Here is a 21,591-nt window from a genome sequence, read left to right as displayed (position 1 = left end):
GTATTACATACAATGCCTTGACTTCTTGAGTGGTGTGAAAGTGTGTTTCAGAAAAGTAGCATAAACAAAGTGGTTGATGTATACAGTATAAAGATAATAATTTTATTCAAACATATGCTTACCAGTTGTATACAAAGTATGTACATCCTAAATAGCAACACAAATTGTTTTTTTTTTTACAAACTAAGGATTTATTTCTTAACATATAAAATTATATATTTGGTGTTTATCATATAAAAAGGGAGACAAACATCATAAGGCTGTAGTGAGTCAATACCATGCTAGTTCAGAGGTAGTTACATTGTATGTACATATTGCTAGCCTACTCTAAAGTTTGTAGAAAGATAGCTACATCCCATTCAGTCTGTATGCTTGCCTCATGTTCGACAGTTGCATATTTGAGACAAAACCATGTAAACCATATGAAATTGTATGTGCGATCTGTTTCCTGTTGCATTTTGCCACCACATGAATAACTTTAATAACAGCGATTACATATTTGCAGAGCAATATATCTGACAATAGCATTTCTATGAATGAAAAATGTTAGCTTACTCTGGTAAAATGACCTGGTGTGTCTGATGATGAATCCCTTTATTTGAAGCAGACCTTAGCAATAGGTTAGAGTTCATAATAAAATAAAATTTAAAAAAACAAATTAGATACTCCACTTAAAATATTACCGAACAATCTTTAACTTCTAAGCTGCAAGTCTCATTATCACATTTCAGTATAAACATTTACACTTAGAATTCTACTTGCTCTACCTAAAGTCCCCCCGGCTAAACCACTGATTTGTCTGATGCTTATATTTTCCATATAGTTAACGGCTTTTGTTTCAGCTTTCTTTTTGTCATGTGAGTCCATGACTGTTGCAGTCCACTGGATAGTGTCTGAAATTGTCCTTTATTTGAACAGTAATGCCGTATTGTGATGTTTCCTTTGATAGTCTTTATTGTGAAGGGAACTTTTAGTTGCACTCTCCATTTTCAGAGGCACTTTGTTGTGCTCTCATAGACTTCTCTAGAGTACTCTACAGTCTCTGTGTGGACTCATTCTGAGGTGCTTGAAGACTGATAACTCAGAACTGGTCTTGCTGCTTCTGTACGATAATGGCCCTTGAGTGTCTATAGTGTCCCAACTATTCAGACAGCTAGCTTGGAGGCTCATGGATGAGAGGTGAGAGAGGGAGTCATAGTAGAGTGATACAGGGGCCAAGTGTTACGAATCACATCTTGATCCAAACTCTTCAGACATTCAGTGTCATCCAGGCTCCCTCGTTCTGTCACTCTGTCTCTATCTCTGGCAGTGGGAGTGGGTATCTGGCAAGGAATGAGAGGAACAGAGGAAGTAGACGAGCAGTGGGAAAATCTGATTGGGTCCAGCCGAGGTTGGAGAGAAGAACCCCCACTGTACAGGGCATCAGCATCAGTGAGTGACACCTGTGTCGACGAATCAGAGCAGGAGCTCTTCTCTGTCTCCACAGACACCAGTGAGTCCAGAGTGTGGTCCCGACGTAGCTGTGGACGTGCTTTGGGGCGAGGCCAGAAGAAAAACTGGGAGTGGTCTCGTGTGAAAAGCAGGAATAGGAGGGGGTTTAGGCAGGCAGGCAGGGGCTGCAGAAGCAGGAGGACTGATTTTAGCACCTCCTCCCCCAAAGAAAGGAGACCCAGAAGGGAGCAGAGGGAGAGGAAAGCTACTGGCACATAGAGGAGGCCATTTGTGAATATTAGCCAGGCAACATGTTTGATCATGGCACAGTCCCACAGGCCCTCACACTCTCCCCTAAGTAACTCCCAGTAAAGTCGGATGTATGAACCTGTGACTATGAGCAAACACAGGGTGTTCATCATAATGAGCGCCAAGGGGAAGACTAGGGAGGATGACATCCGAGAGGCTGGGGGTGGCAGGGGCGAGGGAAGGCAGAAAGGTGAGGACCCGTACTCCCCTACTCCAACCAGTGGGAGACAAGCCAGGGTGAGGGAAAGAGTGAGGCAGAAAAGTGCACATGTGCGCACACTTCCAAGAGAAGGGGACTTCCCATAGGCGCGGGCACATGTCACACTCACACCACACTGCACAGCCGCCAGAGTCAGCAGCAACACACTTGCCTCAGACGCAAACACCCAGACCCATCCCGTCGCCTGACAACCAGGACCCCCTTCCCAGCGGGCACCGTGGTGACCAAACTCTCCCAGGGTTAAAGCGTCCACAAGGGCCAGGGTGCATGTACACACACCCGTAAGTAGATTTGAAGCACCCATGCAGGCCACAGTGAAGCGGAGTGGTGACAGGTAGCCGGGTGAACTGAAGAGGGACAAGAGCAGGAGGGAGTTCCCCAGGAGAGATACCAGGGAGATGGACCACAAGCCCACACGAACCAGCCAGCTGCCCAACAGAGAGTCACATGGACGGAAAGGACCTGCAACACCACAAACAATACAAACCAAGTCAGCTTTAGATAAACAAGCTGTAAATGTCCTCATACTGTATTTGTGAGAAAACAGTCTTCGAGCCAGTTGATAACAACGTGATTGTGTTACTGAAGGTATAACTTCACTTACCTGGAGTGGGTGTGCATTGGACACTGGTCTGTAGTTTGGATTCTTCTATTTCTAGCTGGAACTCCTCCAGGTCAGGGTCATCTGGAATAACACATTGTTAGGGTAAAAAATCAGAGGTCCAACATGTTTGGGCCAATCTGTTGTACAAGGTCGGTTTAGCCTGTTTCAGGTTCTATGACAGCTTATTCTGTATGGGTATACAGATTATATGCATGTTAGATTGTGTGTGGCATTGGCTGTAGGGGGTTGGCTTTATAAGGGAGGTGATCTAACATTCTTTCGCAGTGAAACAAAAATATTTCTAAAAGATAATAGACACCTCCATGAAATTTCATAATGATTGTTTTTATAACAATTAAAGGTGAATAAATTTTAATCAGCGATATGTCATTGTTCATCTTTTGCTATTGTTACCTTTTGGTACACCCAGAACTTTTTAATTAATTTATTTTTTCAGCATTAATGGTGTTGGTTTAATGGTTTTAATTTCAACTTAATTTTGGTTTATTGGTGTTTATATTTTATGCCTGCCGCAGGAATGCATGGAAGGGTCAACACTCGAGTGTAAATGTAGATCAGTTGCCAGGTAGCTGTGGTCTCAGCGAGGCTCTGACATGTTTCAAGCAGGCTTATGTCAATAATTAGGCAGTGAGCACAGACATATGGGACTCAGATTTCCATTTACGACTTTACCCCTCTACCCAGATTGGTACCATTTGTGTTATATACAGTATGTATGCTCACACAGATATTGTAAGTGTGTGCTTTCTTACAGTGTGTGTCAGCATGGATAGGGTACATGGCTACAGTCCTCTTGTGCAGGTCCTCGTCAGTGTTACTCTGCTCAGTGTCCCACTGGCTGGCTGGCTTGTAGCTATCACAGGAACCATACACACAGCACTGGTAGGCATAAGGCATTTCAATCACCCTGTAACAGACAGATGGGATGAAAAAACAAACAAAATTACATATCATCAATAGGGAAAATGTGAGTGAAACTGTCAGTTTTTTGAAGTCTTTGTGGTGGATGGTTGTATGCAAGCTTTTACAGTATATATACAGTGCTTTTCAAATGTCTTTCTGCCAGGAGTTCTGGTTTGGGCGATGTTCAACAGTCATGCTAACATTGCCACTTGATCACCTGCCATCTCCTATTACTTCTGAAACTCACTCTCCATTTTTATTGTACAACACCTTTCCAGGCCTTCAGGGATGCTAATCTTTGAAACAAGAATTAACTTGCTGCTGATAAATGCTTTCTCATTGTCAGAGTTCAGTTCAGGAGTGGCTCGCAGGTATACACTGTAATTAGTCCATTGTCGAACTTGGCTGCTTTTGGTAAATTGAAGATATTAATAGTAAGTTGAGAGGAAGGATAATTGAGGGGATGGGAAGGGATGCATTGTTCCTTACAGCCACAGGTTACACACCTGGAGCAGTAAAAATGTACCCAGTATGTTATCATCTTAAATCACTTTTTGTCGAGAAACCAAAATAGAAAAGTTAATATTAGAGACAAGACAGAAAAGAAAGATGCAGGATGGTGTGTGTCTTACCTCATACGGGGGAAGTGATCAGGACTGAAGGCCTCATATAATTCTGTGTTGCCCCTCAGCTTGAGATGGGTGAGACCCCCCAAACCTGCAACTGGCACTGAGCTAAGTCTGTTCTCAGTCAGGTCCCTGAGATAAATATAGAAAGAAATTGAGAAAGAAACAGAAGGGAGTGGGTGTCAGATCAGAGCAAGCCAGTGTGTTTTTATTTCAGATATTGCCGAGGGTCATCCTCGGTAACAAAAAGGCCTTGTCTTTTAGATTTTTGAACTGTTCAGACAAGGCTCTCTATCAGATTCCCTCCAGATAACACTTCCTGTCAGATGTAGTGAGTTTGCTTGTTTAGCTAGGCATACTTCAACTAGTCTTCACACAATGAATCAGTTTATATTGGCATCACCTGAGATGAGTCTCCTGGCCACACAAAGGGGTTTTGCAAACAATAAATGCGTATCAGTGCTCTCTGTAGACTCTGCCAAAGACAACTGGTTTTCTGTGGCACACACAGTTAAGTACAGAGTGTTTGTGTAAGGCTACGGCTCTGACACACAGCTTAACTTTGATTAAAGATACACAAATACTAAGGGAGAAGAGTGACAATGCTAGAGGACCAGATGAAAGGGAGAAGAAGCTTAGTGACTGATATGTATCAAGACTAGCGTATTTACTCACAGTTTAATCAAAGAGTGAAGAGAGGCGAAGGCATCTGTGTGGATCCACTCGATCATATTCCAGCTCAGATCACTGACAGAAAAGACAGCAAACTGAAATGCACTCAAAGAAATTGGAATGACACATTGAATGTTGTATGTCTATTACCACTAGATGTCAGTAATGGGTCATAAGTGTACATAGTTTGATCTTGATTATGGCCTCAAAACCTTTTTGACTTTTGAATCCTTAAAATGAACTAATCTCTACTCCAAACTATGAGTTATGAGCAGTTTAACCAAGAATGGTTCTCCTTTCACAGATGGTTTAATATTCCTTGGAGAAAATCAGAGGAAAGTTGGAGGACTTCAATCTACAGAATTTTGTTTCTAACAGATTTATATTTTGCTTTTCTTCTCTTCTATCCCATTCATCATCTGGTGACACCTTGGTGGGGTCCCGATCCCCATGTTGGGAACCACTGATCTAGACAATGCATTTCCAAGAAAATAATATATGACAATGGAGGAAAATGCACTTACAGTGCTCGTAGAGAGGTGAGCTGCTGGAAAGTGCTGGACTCTATCCTCCTGATTTGGTTATGCTGTAGCCCTCTATTGAGAAAAATACATAAAGGCATACACACCCACAATTCAAAATGTGCAGGTAAACAAAAAAAACAAAAAAAGATTCTGATGCATATGTGCATGCGATTGTTGAGTGTTGGGGGCGGCTACTACTCACATCTCTTGCAGTGCAGAGCAGTGGTAAAAGCTGGGCAGATCCTCTATCTGATTGTAAGACAGCTCCCTACAACAATACACAATGCACACACACACATAAATACAGTGACCAGCTGTGGATTTATAGCGTGGGAAATCATGGGGGTGACAGGATTATTTGAGTCTTCGGGTGAACAGTCGGCTCTGTGAGCAAGGCGATATAGCAGGACAATAATTTTGGGGAGTGATTGGATTTCATAGCATCGTGATTGTACAAATGATTGCTTGGGGGCACAACTCTCCACAATCGGGTTTTGTGTATCAGTTTTTGTACCTCTCACTCTCTCTCCCCCTGCGCGTGTTCGTGTGTCTGTACTCACAGCACTCTGAGGCGAGGCAGCTGCTCACATAGATCCAGAGGGAGAGCTGAGAGACCGGCCCGGGTCAGCGTCCTATAGAGAGAGAGAGAGAATCCTCTGATCATTGTTGAAGTGTAAGCAAGCGAAAGGATTCCCCATCTTGTGAGTCTAACTTGGTCAGACAGGGAGCTGTGTAGGTTCGCCAAACCTGTCATTGGTTGGCATAACTAGCTTACCCCTCCCTATCCCTTTTCTGAGTCTTCTGTTCTTTCCCCCTCTCTCCTAGAATCCTAAAACACACATATTATCTCTTTTTTTTCTCCTGGCTTTCTTTGTGTGTCTCTCTCTTTCTTCTCCTTATCTCTCTCCACCCTTTTTCTCTCATGTACTTGGACTCTGGGGATTGTATCTCTGCCCTCAACCTCAGTGTCGACTCTTTTCACATTCTTTGTTGCTGTATGTGGTGAAGCCTTACTTGATTAAATAATCCTATGCGTGTGTGGTGGGCGGGGGGAAACACTTACAAAATTTCCAGGCTGGTGGTTCCTTTCAGATCGGGAAACTCGCGAATTTGGGTTGCTCCGTTAAGGGAACTGCAGCAGAACAGGGAGAAAAGTGTCATAAAACTCTCTCTCTCACACACACAAACACACACACAGACACACACATGCATGTGCACATAGACCTTGTCTAACAGCTCATTTCAGCCATCACACTTTTCCTCCAACATCAACACAGGCTGTTTTGGCTGTCTCACTAGACATCATAAGTCACTCCATTCAACATGTTCTTACAACACACTCTCTCTTACCACAACAGCACACAGCACAGCAATACGCTAACACAACATCATTCAGTAGGCCATTACACATGTCCACTCTCACTGCTAGGGACAGAGAATGATTTAAACAGTGTTTGGGCTAACTTAGTGGAATGGTTTCTACTGACCACATACTTACAGTGTGTGCAGCTTAGGTAAGAACTGGAAAGCGGATTTTCCCACAAACTGGATAGGGTTCTCATAGAAATGACTGCAAGAAAGAAAGAGAATAATTATTTTGGACATATTCTGATGAATTTGCTTTTAGGAATGAGTTGTGTTATATTTGATGTTGACATGAAATAGCAATTATGTGTTTATCTAATATGTGCATGTTACAGAATCAAGGATAAGTATTAAGCTCACATGGTTTGGAGCAGAGGGTTTCCCACGAAGGCCCTCTCAGGGATGGCTTTGATATTGTTGTTATGGAAGCCCCTGCAAATAGAAAAACATACTGTAAGTCAGACAGTCTATATGTTTCTGATTTTGTGTGTGTGCGTGTGCGTCTGGTGGGGTATAGAGTGTGTTTGTGTGCGAGAGGCAAGTCATATGTCCTCATGTTGCACCTGCCATTGCACAGCTGAAAAACATTTTTGGATACATGAGATGTAAACACGCACACATACGCTGTATCTGTGACACATATGCACGCTGCGGAACATCTGCTGAAGCTGAGGGAAAACATAGTTTGTGTGTACGTGCTCGGGTGCCGGTGTGTATGTGCAGGCGAGGGGGTGTGTGGGTGTGTAGCCAGCACCTGCTTAGGGCGAGAGAGATTGTATCCGAGTGCCACATTAAAATCACTTAACGGGATTACTTGGGATAACGCAACCATGATAGTCATGTTGGGCAGGTGTGTTTTCGTGTGTGTGTGTTAGTGTGTGTGTGCGTGTGCACTCACAATTCCTGAAGCTTACTCAGTGTCCTGATGGCCACAGGGAACTCCTGGAGATCATTGTAGTTTAAATCCCTGAGAGAGAGAGAGAGAGATAAACAGTCATGATAAAATAAGATTTTGAAATGGCATGATGGAGGTTTTGTTTTCCTGGAATGGAAATCATAATTCATCCATACATAATTTTTCGTGTGTAAGAAACTGTGTCTGATTGCATATGTATGCATAGTCATTTACTCTCCACTCTCAGAGACAGCTAGAGTGTGAAGTTTGGATTTGACCATTGACCTTTGCTGCTCTGACCTGATTATTTAGGTCTGTCTCTGATTAGTTTCCCAGGAAACACAGTATCATAACAACCGTTGCTATAGTCGACACAGCTCATACGCAGGTGTCAGGGAAAGTTTTTTTTTTTTTTTACTGTACGTCTTGTCTGTCTATCAGTATGTACTGTACAGTACTGAACTGATGAAAGAGTGTATGTTTGTGCATACATACGAGTATGTCCTTTCCCATATTAAGACATGTGTCTGGGTATGCACGCATATTATCTATGTTGTCTTTGAAGATTCTTAGCCATCCAGGTCATAGGATATCTAGACATACTAAGTCAAAGTCAACTGGATTTGTTTTTATTCTTTTCAAGTAAGACAGCAAAAATGCCTTTGATTAAGTGCTTCTTTCAAGATATGTACAGTATGCGTGTTTTCCCCAAGTTTCAGTGGATGTTGTGAAATGTCTGTCTCTATCTGCTCTGTCTTGCTGTTGCGTTTTCCAGCAGTCCGCTGGACGGCTCCTCGTAGTAATGATTTTATAATACACACTGGGGGTTGGGGAGGGTGGTGCTGATGCAGATGGTCTCTCATATTGTAGGGTTTTCTTCAATTGCGATGATTATAAAGACAAAGAACTTGAGTTCAACCCAGAATTTATTACGGCCGGGAAGCAGAACAGTATGTTGAATACAGTCTCTTCGAATATTCTGCACGGTTCATTTTGATAGAATTCTTAAAGTCCTCCCTACATCCCTATTCAGACATGTTTCACTATTCCAAATTTACCCCTTCCTTATGTTTCTTATGTTCATGATAAGAGGCACATATTCTGAGAGGGTCATATAGGGGTGAGGCCATGGAAAGAATCCTTTACATGGTCAGCACATTCATATAGTATAGAATTCCCTTACATGGTCAATACAGTACATGCATACAGTATATCCATCAGTATTTCTCATAAGCAATGCCGCTGTGAGAGATTAACACCTCATACCCGCACAATCCCCACGTCAATGACACCTGTCATCTTATCCTGCTGAATCATACGTCTCTCCCAACCACTGACGGCCACAGCACTTTAACACACACTATTCTGGTCCAGAGAGCTCCATCCCTCTTTTTTTCATTCTCTACGTTTCCCTTCATCCCATCAAGCGTGGCTTCCGGACTTACACCGTACATTTCCTAGCAAGGGTAATGACTTTTAAGTTGAGTGTTAAGCTGGCTATACTCTGTGAGAGCACACGCAGAAGTACTTGCTTATGCACACACATGTGTATGCCCACACACATGCTCATAAAAAGTAATGCATAATTTTTTACACTTCAACAGGTTGTTAAGCAGCATACCAGAAAGAGTATTTTCATCAGACCACCATGAATTTTGCAGGAGACACAGTCGTGCTCTCGCAATTTCTCTCGCTTTCTCTTTCCACCTCCTTCATAAGACTGTCAGTTTTCTGTGGTTTCCATATTGGTGTGTGGTTAGGATCTAGTTATTGAAGTTACAACACGTACCCTCCTGTAGCCATGCTGAGCTATATTTGACCCCAGCGCTGCTTAGTAATTACTTTTTACAAAACACAGAGGAATCTGTTGATGTCACTTCAAGGTAATCAAAGAGCAACTTTTCATCTTCACATTCCTGTCGTTCATTTGTTGGTTGTGGTTCTGAGAAACCTTCAAGCACCTGCTGAAATTACCAGGACATTAATCATTATGACTTTACGATTTAGCGCTGCACTTTATTATTCTTTGGCACACTTAATACCTGAGATTTATAGAAACACATTAATTTCAGGTGTTCCAAGTATCCAAACACTTTGACACACAGAAAAAGAAACGAGGCAGACACACAATGTGAGTAAATTGATGGCCCTTGGTTATATTACCTTTCTGAGGTTATATTTCTGGGAGATCCTTATATATCTTAGGGTTATTCTAAGGCAATGTGATTGTTGTAAACATGACTATACGGATTGGATGTTGATACTTGCTGATACTTTGTCATTACAAAGCCTGCGTCAGTGTTTGGGGAAACAGAGGAGGTAGTCATTTGGGCCTATGAAATGAAATCATTTTGGGAATTTGTGTGTGCATGTGTGTGTGTGTGTGTGTGATACTCACAGTGTCTCCAGACTATGTAAACCTTCAAAACATCTCGCGCCCATGCTCTTGATCTGGTTATTATGGAGATGCCTGGAAAAAGGCCACAAATATTTTTCAACAAATCAGAAATTACGCTCTCAAAAAAAACCATTTCCACACAGCAATCATCACCGCCTAAATCAACGGAACAAATAATTTCCCTGGTAAGCTGAGAAACCCAAACCCAGGAGAGTTTAAAGTAAACAAATCAAGATGTCACTTACAGTACGACAAGGGCGGAGAGGTTGGTGAATGCATAATCTGGGATATGTGTGATCTGATTGAGGGCCAGTGTCATGGCCTGCAGGGATGGCAGAGAGTCCAGCGCTGTCACCGGGATCTCTGTTAGGGAGTTGTCATCCAACCACAGGTGTCTTAGAGAGTGAACCCCTCTAAAGGCCCCAGCCGGAACCTCAGACAACAGGTTAGCATCTAGACGCCTGAGGGGTGAGAGGAACTAAGCTTAGCGAGATAATCACCAAGTTTAAGTACAGTATGTTTGCTTATGTGCATCCGTGCTTGTGTGTGTGTTAGCGGTTGTGTGTCGTGGCATTGAAACACTTTGGCTTACAGGAAGGTTATTATGAGCATTACACATCCTTTATTCTCCTCCTTTCATCTTTGCTGCAGCTTTTTAGAAGCTCCTCATTATGATTTATTCCCATGCTAAATAAGCCATGTCTAGCTTCACCAGCACAGACATGTATGAAATGTAAGATGAGAAAAACACAGACTCAAACGTGTAGGAACGGTTTTGCCAAGCCTGTTTTATTCTACCTCACTTTATTTATGTTGTGTAAAGTGTTCCTCTCTCAGTGTCTGGAAAAAGGAAAAGACAGACGGAGGGAGGAACAGTTAAAGATGCATCTTCAGCTGTTCCTCCCTCCTTCACTATTTTCATTGGATTCTCGCCGTTGCCATTAGTTCAGATGTATCCACTGCTCAGACACAAACACAAGCACTTTCAACTGATGAATTTGTGACACCGGACACACACACATGTGCTCTCATGCACACACTTTCATCTCTTCGACCATACAAAACCTAACAAACCTTTGTCCCTCCTCTTGGTGTCCTCAATCCACAGGCAAGAGTGTGACACACACCCCACGTAAATGCACACATGCATACACACTGTCCATAGTGATGAATGATCCCCTAAGGGCAGAGTTGACAAGCTGAGACCACTTCCTCCTGCTATTCTTCTTTCTTTGGTCCCACACACTCATTCATTAATCTCTGTTTCCTCCCTCCGGCCTCTCTCACAATCACATTTTGTTTCTTATATCTTCATTGATGCACTCCCAGCTGCTGCGAACCTCTTTGCATCTCACTCCTTAACTCTTGTTCGTCTTTCAAACATCCCCCTTATCAATCTTCCACTGTGGTACTTTGATTCTTGCGCTGCAGCTCCTCCTCAGCCTCCTCACCCCTCGGAGGCTTCACCAAACAAACAGCATCATCAAAGTGAAATCTGAACTTGAACTCTGAACTCCGAGCTTTTCTCCCCAGGGAAATTTTCCATCAGGAGAGGCAACTGTGTACACTGGCAGATGCTCACACACAGGCACACAGAGAAACACCCTCAAGCATACATGTAAATACACATGAATGTGTGTGTGTGCGCACACACAAACAGCTTCAAGAAATTTTCATCTTGTCCACTTCCTGAGCACAATTTTTTTCGGCGCTAAACATCGTCCTTGTGCATCCTGTGTACTCTAACCATGGACATTGTTTGTCCCTGACCCAAATCACAGGATGAAAGCTACGGAAGACTGTTCAACTTTCTGGTCTGTTCTCCAGGGCAAAATAATAATTGCTCCTCTAGGTGGACCTGCCAGGTCTCCAGAAGGTCCAGACAGAACCAGGAATGTTCCACAGAAGCCAATAAAGCAGCAACTATTTCCTGTTCATCACATCAAAGTCTGAGGTATGAATATGGGAGAGAGAAATAGAGACAGCAAAAGAAAGTTCTCTTAAATGATCCAAGCGATCTGTGGACCTGCCTCCACTGGTTCAATTCTCCAGATGGCCAAAATTTTGTACAACAGGGAAGTTGGAGGAGCACATTTCACTGCCATCGAGTCAAATCTATAAAAACAGATTTAGTGTTGCTTGTGGAACTCATCAGCGGTGATTAAGCCGCTTAACCTGTGGGCTGGGACCCAAAACACATCTGCCTTCAGATGATTGCATCCAACTAAACAACAGCACTCACAGTGTGTGTGTGTGTGTGTGTGTGTGTGTGTGTGTGTGTTGTAATTAGCCTGTTCCAAATGGTGAGACAAATTTCTTGACTCTGTTTCAGTTCTGCACTGACAAAAGGATTCTTGTCTGAGATTAAGTGATGATTTATTTTGGATGAAAGCCTCCTTTATACATTTATACCGATTTAAAACCCATGTGCTGACTCAGAGGCTGTCTCTCCTTTTTTCTTTCTACCTGGTGTGTTTTATGTCAGTGAGAGGCGCCGACAAGCTTCACTCTCCAAAGCCTTTCAAGTAATCTTTCTCTGCCGGGCTTATCATTACTGTAATGACAAGGTACGTCTCTATACACTAGCTCTGTGTGTGTATGTGTGTGTGTGTATTTTTTCATTACTTGAGACCATCTCTATGGGAAGCAATTGAGAGAAGACCACACACACATACACACAGAATGAAGACAGAGACATAAGAATCATTGTGACAGAAAATTGTGAAGTCTGACTTACCTCACTCAAACAAGGACAAACTGAGCCAGAGTGTCTGCCTGTACAATGTGTACAGATGTGTGTGTGTGTGTGCACGCTTGGTGACTATATTGAGGGAGCACACGCCTGCTTTATACCAGACGGGGAAACGTCGTAGGTGGTAGAGGAGTAACATGTGCACGCCCCTCCTATGTTACAACTCCAGCCATTTGTGTTTGTGTGATGAAGGAAATGGCTTTATGGATATTTACAAATAATTATTAATTTGGAAAGCTGGGATGTGGAGTATGTGTGCGGTACAAAGTTGGGAGAGACGGGTCAGGGTGAGGAATTACAGATGAGGTGGTCCACATGCACTCACCCAAACATGCACGCTGACGCACACATATACACTGACCCCACAGATGAGACAATTAAGCCACCAAACACTCTCATTAGCCAGGGGGATAGCGGTGTGGGTGGTGGGAGAAGAGCGGAGGAGAGGAGCGGAGGAGGAAGAGAGGGGGAATTGATGGAAAATGGGGTTGTTTCACAGCTCATTGGAGATGCTCTCCCTGGCCTGCAGTGTCTGCTGTTTCCCTCATGGCTTCCAGATGCTACCATGAACTGCACTGACACAATCAGGCTGTGACTCCTACCGTCAGGCAGTACAGCTCTGAATGCAGAACTATTACAGCCGACGTTGGGGTATGGTCTGTAATATGTCAGTGGTACTCTATACCTGCATTGCGGTTAGAGTTGAGATGTGTGGGTGGGTGGCCAGGGGGATGTTTCATTCCCTGCTGTATGAGGTAGACTAGCATGATTAGGTTGTGTGTGTGTGTGTGTGTGTGTGTGTGTGTGTCCGTGTGTGCGTGTGTGTGTGTGTGTAGGAGAGAGGGACTCACAGGGACAGCAGGTTGGGAAGGTCCCATGGCGCATCATCAGGAAGTCTCTCCAGTTGGTTATTTTGTAGCATTCTGAAAGGCACATACAAATTATTCATAGGCATATTAGTAAAGTTAAATATAGGTTTATAGGTGATAGAGTGTATGTGGCGTGCGTGAGGGCACATCAAGCAGAACAAATAATTCCATAGTGAGGGAAATCTGACACAAGAAGGAAAGGGCCAGTGAAAGCTTGAAGAGAAGCAGAGAATGAAGGGTAGAGGAAAAGAGAAAGAGAAGCTCCTTGGGTGGCCTGCTGATGTCATTCTCAGAAGAATGGAGCAAAAAAGCGAGGAGGAAGTGGGGAGCAAACAATAGCCCTCTCTCTTTCCTCTCCCTCCCTCGCTTTCTCTGTCTTTAAAGTTTTTATCGTGACCAGTCGTCTGATATTAGCGCACAAGGCTTAGAGTCTGCAGTGTGTTGCACTGAGCAGCGCCGTTCTGTGCCTTTATCATGGCATCATGGTGCCACAGCAGTCAGAACAGTCTTTGTGAGTCTGTGAGCGTAAGGCCTTGTCACAATAGTTAATCTGAGTTTACAGTAAAGTTATTATAATAGAAGCATTCTCTATCTTTAGTCTTTGTGAGTGTGACGCAACCTTGATGTCTCTCTTGCATGTCTGAGATAATGTGCAAAAGACTTGTAATATATTTGAGCCTTGTATTTCTTTATTTATCCCCTCATTTATATAGCTATAAATTACATTCTGGAGGTCTCAAGATGTAAAGAGCATATTTTTTTAGATTTATTTACACGTCACATGTTTTTTTAGGATAGTGTATTTCACAATAATCCCCTGTGTCGAATTCGATGATTGCTTCAGTGTATAAATAGTGCAGCTCAGGTTTTGAGAAGATCAGTGAAATGTTTCCATTGGGATGATGATGCCATGATAAATACATCAAATTGAGTCTTTTCCTGTTTTAAAAAAAATTCCCTATGGGAAGCTTCGCTGTACTCCACTCTGGGTTCATAACCTTCTGTGTGTGTATGTGTGTGCGTATATGTCAGCAGAGACTTTGCGGTTACCCTACACAAGGTCAGCGGTCCATTTATGTTTGACACGGCCTGACTTTAACTAATACATTGAGGAAGGAAACCGACAGCTCAGCTGCTCTGAGGTCAAAGAGACCGTCCAAAGTTTGCTCGGATGTTATAGTGTGAAGCATGAATGCTTGCAGACGTGCATGAATTCAGAATATGTGTGTCCTTCCGCAGTAATGACATAATAGCCCAGGATTCATGGCTGGTTCACTCATTCTGTCTTGGTGAGTTTCACAACACAAGGTGAAAGAGGATCAACTTGTGTTCCTGGTAATTCCCCAGATTCCCTCAAATTACAAACCACAATTCTCTAGCTACGTTTATATTCTGTGGCAGGGCTTCTCAAACGTTCTCAGCTAAGGGTCCAAAAGGAATTGAGTTGGTTGCCAAGGCTTATTAAAAACCTCCTTAATACCCTTGTCTCGCACCCACTAGAAATATGGCCTCAACTCATTAGATGCCGCACTCATGAGTCAGAAGGTACTATGGTTTTTATGGTTGCTTTGCACTTTTTTGTGATTTAATACTTCATGGCGGCGCGAACAGTTGGTGGCCATGCATCATAAGGCTATGAACACACTATGAGAAATGGGGTGTTAAGAGAACAGCTTCAATTGGCGTTTTTAAGTGAATTTTTTGTCACTTGCTGTAATCTTGGTGGGTGGTGAGACTGGGAGGTCCCTGCATTACACCTGTGAGGGTGTGTATGTCTGTATGTGTGTGTTTGTGTGTGTGTGTGTGCATGCTTGCCACTGAAACAGGGCTTGTTCAGAAATGAAGGAACTGCAAGGCAGGTCTCCCCCAGCCCATAAACTTTAACTGCAGTTAATGATGCGTGGCCTGTGTGTTTTATTCAAGGCGGGAGCACAACTCCTTCCACTCAAAAGGCTAGATTGGAACAACCCACCTGAGATGAGGACTGAACCACCAGAGTAGGATATGGAGAGAGAAAGGGAAGGATGAGGAGGTTACTTACAGAACTTTGAGGTTGTGGAGACCCTGGAGAGCATGGCCTGAGATATACCTCAGCTGATTCCCTGAGATACGCCTAGGAGAGAAACACAGAGATCAAAAGGGAGAGAACAAAATGTAAAAGTGAAAAATGAAATATAAGTACATATACAAAAAATTTACAAATCTCATAAGAGTTTTCCCTTTTGCTTTATTCTACGTTTCTTGGATTGAGCTCCGATATGACTTCATCCTCGAGTTCTTGCTTCGGGGTTACTGTTGGGGCAGTATGCAAATAACAATATTCTATTCCCTTCATTGTGGTTGCTATTGGCCCAAAGCACACTCTGAAACCTTAACCAATCCTGGGAGCTCTGATGAGTGAGTAAAGACTGAATTGAATGAGACTGAGATTGGGTCAACAAGTGCAGTGTGAAAGTATATTTGCTTGTGTGCATGTGAGCATGTTTATGTGTGTGTGTGTGTGTGTGTGTGTGTGTAGAAAGGTGTATACTATATGTATGTGCACATGTGTGAATGTGTGCTATTTTCCATGTCCTTGGGGTAAATTAGGCCTGTTCTGAGGGGCCTTGAGGACAGCGAGGGAGAGAAACCACACACATTCTCACAAGCAATCCAATCAGTTTGTTTATTAAACACAGCACCTAATGGTCATTTGTGAGTGTGTATAAGATGTCCAAATAAATAACATTCAGTCCAACAAAGTAACTCTCAAGGTCATGAGCTGGAAGCACAGTTTAAACACAGATTTGGTCTTCACGGCTCGAGACCACCCACTTTTATTAAACACACGCACACGTTAAAAGTTACTCATTGGCATCCTTCTCCTCACACCATTGCTCTACAGGTGACATTTTCCTGACATTTCAGCCTTATGCTAAGCAGCCTGCATCTGGCTGAGTTGTTCCATCGCTGCCAGGATATTGAAATTGTGATATAGAGCGCTGCCTGCCTTTCCAAACCACTATCATCCAGATGGTAATGGACGAGGGCTCCCAGCAAACTCCCTCTGACAACTGATACTTATGTCGACATGTCTAAGTCTTATTACTGTGCAGTGTCAAACCACACAACCCAACCCGTGCCTGCCAAATCTCACACTCAGCCCAGTTTAGAACTCTTATAGAGCTCATATTTATCAACACAAACAAAACAACACACACCCGCATATACACATAGATCGGCATACTAGAATACAAAATGAACTGATCGTTATCCAAGCTATTGTGGTGCTATTTAGTCATGCCTCTCAAACCACAGTCAAAACTCTTTCAAACAGACTCGAACTGTGCCACATGATGTCTCAATATAGGTTTCACAGAGTTGATCTGTGTAGATTACAACCCTATGGCTCCAACATTAATTCTTATTTCAAGATAAATGAGTTAAATTTGCTGTTTGAGCTAGTAATTTGATAAGACATAAATTAAGTGAACTACTTTAAAGACATGTCAGATTTTCATTCATAAAGAGGCCTGTATGCTGCCCATTCATTGTCCCTCGGAGGATGATAGGTCTGGTACTTTAATCCCTTTTCAGTTTCCGCTATTGCACAAGCTGGTCACCGGGGACCATTTCAATAGCTACTTTTCCAGAGGTAACTGTTTCAATAGGCCTTGCTGAGGTCCTGACACCAGTAAAAGAGATCTAAGCCTCTTTCTGCAAAGACCCTTAAGTGCCTTCTTTTGGTTCCTATTCAAATACAGTGATTAGTTACAGACGCATTGGAAGGGAAAAAAGATATACTGTACGTAGGTAGCACCAAAGAAAAATAAATGCCTTCTCTATGGGGGGATAAGGAGGGCCAGTAATTTAGAGTTTTAGAAAACAAACATTGTAGTTAAGGCCATGATATGATGTGCATGTCCTACTGCCAACCAGCCTTTCTCTATTAGCTGCACCATTGGAGCCAAAACAGCATTAGAGTGGAATTGCGCTTTTTTTGCCGACTTCATTTGTCAAATGGATAATTATGTCGAAAGTGAAGATGGATATTGAAAAAGGAAAGAAATGTTCAGACATTCTTGATAGACATCAACAGAACACCATGCAGTTGCCATTGACCAACTGTTTCCATGATATCAGTGTGTATTTATGTGTGTACGTGTGTGTAAATGATCGTACGTATGAGTGAATGTTCCGCACTTAGCCTCCTAGTCGTTCCACATCAGTCTCATTCTAATGAAAGGCGCCTTGCTCTTGTCAAACCATGGCTCCAACTGTTTTTTCTTTTAATTTGATTTGGGGATGGTTAGAATTTTTCTTGGCCCTTGGACCACGTAGATAAAAATTCCACCTCAGCATAATTCAGCTCTATTGAAGTGATTCATAGATAAAATAACAGAGGCCAGTGTAGTATGCGAGAATGTACGTATGGCAGAACACTGGAAGGGGTGCTGATGGTAATAAAGGTGAGACCACCCTGCTATCATAGCCCATCAGTGAGGGTTTTACTGAAGCATGCCAACTGCTGATTATCCTATGTATCACCATGTCTTATTGCCCCAAAATAATAAACAAAAAAATACCAAGAATAAATACCTAGGCTGCAAAGACAGCATCATATTTTGAAATACTATCTAGGGTAGTGATTGAACATCATAGTGGCAGCAGGGCCAGGGTGGTTGATATGAGATGATGATGAAAGAAGCAGGAGAGGATAAACAGGCCTTATCAGAGAGAGTGGTTTGTGAGTGTGTGGGTGTGTGTCTGGAAGGACAAGTACATATGCATGTATGACCTTTTCCACCCTTGGTCCATCAATAGAAATCTTATCCCTCCTTCAGTTCGGAGGTCCAGCCTGAGGGTCAACCACTTAACCTGGCGTTAACCTCTGAAATTACTGGAGTAAAATATAGATGTGAAAGATTATGTGTGTGGGTGGGTACATGTTTGTGAGAAAGAGAAAGAGACAAGTAGACAAAACCTATGTTGGCAACACTAAAAGGAAAAAAATTTAATTGACCTAGATAGTCCCAGCTGTGTGGTGCACCTGGAGTATCAAGACAGCCAACATCGTAACCCCTTAACTCTCGCCTACGTCATACTCCTGACCTATCAGCAGACAATCTTATCACTGAGTGGAAGACAAGCAGGGCAGCGCTGGCCTCCACTCACCACGTCTCTCCTCTGACATTTGGATTTTATTTGTACAATAGTCGGAGCACCTGAGAGCACTCTCACGGAGCTGGAGAAACCCAGGCTGAATGGATATTCCAGATTTGGAGTTTACTGCCGATGATGAGATCAGATTCATCAGAATTTCAGACTTGAGCTGATAACGTGTGCTAGCGCCACGCACATTCACTTAAGCTGGTAACAAGAGGCACAGCGAACACTGAGAGGGAATCTGAAAAAAATCCAGTAAGGTAGTTTTACCTGTCAGGTCACTTTTAATGGACTGATTTCACCTTTGTATTTAGGAGGTGAGTGATTACTACTGATAATGATAAGATGAGCATGAGAGACTCAACCCAAATAGATGATTATGAGCGGAGTTAAAGGAAAAAGGCAGAGTGAAATGTGATCTCCGGAACTGCACGGACTTTGATACTAATGATAGGCGGAAGGCGCTTTCGCCTTTTGAAGTGTTTTTCAGGAAGGGCTTTCAGGGGGACAGTTTCACCTAAAACCACCTCGGCTCGTTCCAAGTTGCAATTAAATCAGACATACACAGCGCATCTTTGATATTAGAGCGGAACATTTGAATAGAGAGGGGATGTCTTTGATATGTCAGGTAGATGAGTAACCAGTCTCGGAGGCTGTACCTGAGTGTGGGCAATGCTGCCCTCTCATTAATCCATAGACACGCAGTCTGCCTCTCAGTCGCCTCTCTTCATGCTCCGTCTGACAGACAGTTGCGTGCAGGTTTGTGTGTTTGAATTAAGAGGCAATTCAATGATCAAAGCACTAAATGAAGGCTTAATAAGAGGGACCTGAGATCAATAGAAGATTTGGAAATAAGGAGTTAGACGTAGTGAAAGGGCTGGAGGGAGGGGCGATGAACACGTAACATCTTATTATCAATATTAATGCCGCAACGAATCAAAGGGAGGTTTAGCCTGGCGAGATTTGCTACCTGCTTTATGAATTCATTTAATCACCTCGTATGAGGTTCAAAGGGATTAACTGTCGTGCTCTAGAGGTGAGAACTGAGGGAAGAGATAAGAAGCAGCATGATATACTTTACATTTATGAGCAGTGCTTCTGAAGGATACTCTGTGTAGCTCATAAGATTTTATTCCCAACTCCTCGCTTTAGTGTAAAACAGGATGAAAGCTGGACGTCTTGCCACAAGCAGATTTGTTTTGGTTTGTGAACGCGAAGAAAGCCAAAATTGGAAAAAATTAGAAAGACTATCAAAGACAGTGACTACAACTTGCAATAGCCTGCAGTAAAATGGAGATGGGGGGCTGTAGAAATGAATTGGAAAGGAGGGAGATAGAGTGAGGGAGGGCAGGCAGGGAGGTAGAGCCCAACATCAAACAATTTATCACTCTACCAGTCACAACATGCCTGGCCTTTGCCTCTCCCTGAGCTACCAACAAATGCTGTAGACCCACATCAAACGCTCTCTCTTTTAAACCGACCATGTTTGTGTTTAGGGCCTTGGTTTGTTTTTCTATGCGCTATAAGTTGTTGTAATTGCAATGTGTTTACCATAACTTGCCATGCTTCATCTCTCTAAACCCTCTAAACAGGAGTGAATGTCAGAAATGTGCTTCTCCCTGCCTTGGAATTGTCTCAACACCTCTCCAGAAATGGTCAGCAAGCTATAAAAATTGGCTTTGGGGCAGGAACATCCTCCTTGGAAGAATTACAAAGCAACAGAACCCTTCCATAAAGTGTCAGAACATGAGAGCGATACAGAGGAAGCAAGATCAATGGGGCTGTAAAACACTATCGTCTCTGGACAAACACTGCAGGTGGAGCTGCATCCAAGACCCCCACCCCCTTTTCCCCAATGCAGGCAAATGTCAGCATCGATGTTCAGCATCACTTTTCAGTGTGTGGTTCTCATTATTACGCCATCAGCAATATCTGACCTTTACCATTTTTACGACAGCAAAAGTTCAGCTCAGTTATCCAATAAACGACAGTAAATAAAATTCTTGAATTCAGTTCTCCAACTTCAAGGTGTCACTTAAATTCATTCTTCAGCTGTATTCTACTGTTCATATCCAGTTTGACTGTGACTCAAAGTCTACTGAATAGTTATCCAGCTAACCTTTTACTTTCATCATCATTAGCACATGCCTGACAGGCTGCAGCTGCAAGCATTAGCAAAGAAAACTGCGGACTCTTCAAACACCCAACGCAGACAAACACGCACACTCGCATGCACGCACACATACACACACGCGTATACTGCAGGCTTCAGAAGTAAAAGAATCAGGTGAAGGCTGACATACACACATAAGCCCCCACAAATCACTACACACTATACAACCACATACACGTACACACACGCATTCACACCCTTGGGGCACATCTGTGGCGAGCCTTTGTCAAACCGAGACTTAGCCGAATACTGCTGAGTGGACGGATCAGATACCGGCCAAGTCGACCGAAAACATGTTCAAAACGTTTTTTGGATTTTGCTGCGGCATCTGTGCCCTATGAGAATAAAACCAATACTTTCTGTTTTGTGAAGTACTAACCAAATTGTGTCCACAGCATAGATTATATCAATCAATCAAAGAATTTGGCGTAGACTGCTGAGTCAGATTCTTAGTTTTGTTTGCTTATTTTGTGATCAGATATCTATCCCCAGATTCAAATCACATTCATTTCAAACAGTTTTTTTTTCAGGAGGAGTTCTTATATGGCGAGATAGTGTTTATTTTGTAAAATTAAATGTTTTTGTAGAAAAACGTATTGTTTCTGAAAAGCCAAGAAAAGTAACTCATTTAGTGTATTGACACCTATAACAAACCCAACCGTATCTATACTTAATGCTATAAAC

General features: G+C 42.8%; 1 protein-coding gene across 1 annotated transcript in view; it reads right to left on the bottom strand.

Annotated features, from left to right (window-relative positions):
- Nucleotides 1-58: 58 nt before the first annotated feature.
- LOC121895711 (leucine-rich repeat-containing G-protein coupled receptor 6) overlaps nt 59-21,591 on the bottom strand; it is a 41,447-nt gene continuing 19,914 nt past the window's right edge. Inside the window, exons 3-18 of the mRNA XM_042409133.1 lie at nt 15,631-15,702; nt 13,572-13,643; nt 10,214-10,429; nt 9,969-10,040; nt 7,574-7,642; nt 7,036-7,107; nt 6,809-6,880; nt 6,374-6,442; nt 5,871-5,942; nt 5,513-5,578; nt 5,311-5,382; nt 4,790-4,861; nt 4,121-4,246; nt 3,338-3,492; nt 2,565-2,645; nt 59-2,422 (exon numbers count right to left, since the gene is read on the bottom strand). Of these exons, the coding sequence (XP_042265067.1) occupies nt 1,167-2,422; nt 2,565-2,645; nt 3,338-3,492; nt 4,121-4,246; nt 4,790-4,861; nt 5,311-5,382; nt 5,513-5,578; nt 5,871-5,942; nt 6,374-6,442; nt 6,809-6,880; nt 7,036-7,107; nt 7,574-7,642; nt 9,969-10,040; nt 10,214-10,429; nt 13,572-13,643; nt 15,631-15,702 (2,614 nt within the window). The 3' untranslated portion in view covers nt 59-1,166. The remainder of the gene's footprint in view (nt 2,423-2,564; nt 2,646-3,337; nt 3,493-4,120; nt 4,247-4,789; nt 4,862-5,310; nt 5,383-5,512; nt 5,579-5,870; nt 5,943-6,373; nt 6,443-6,808; nt 6,881-7,035; nt 7,108-7,573; nt 7,643-9,968; nt 10,041-10,213; nt 10,430-13,571; nt 13,644-15,630; nt 15,703-21,591) is intronic.

This window comes from Thunnus maccoyii, chromosome 4 (assembly GCF_910596095.1).
Source record: "Thunnus maccoyii chromosome 4, fThuMac1.1, whole genome shotgun sequence".
In the NCBI taxonomy this organism is placed as follows: Eukaryota; Metazoa; Chordata; class Actinopteri; order Scombriformes; family Scombridae; genus Thunnus; species Thunnus maccoyii.
Note: the sequence above shows the minus strand (reverse complement) of the source record. Positions and strands in the feature narration are given on the sequence as shown.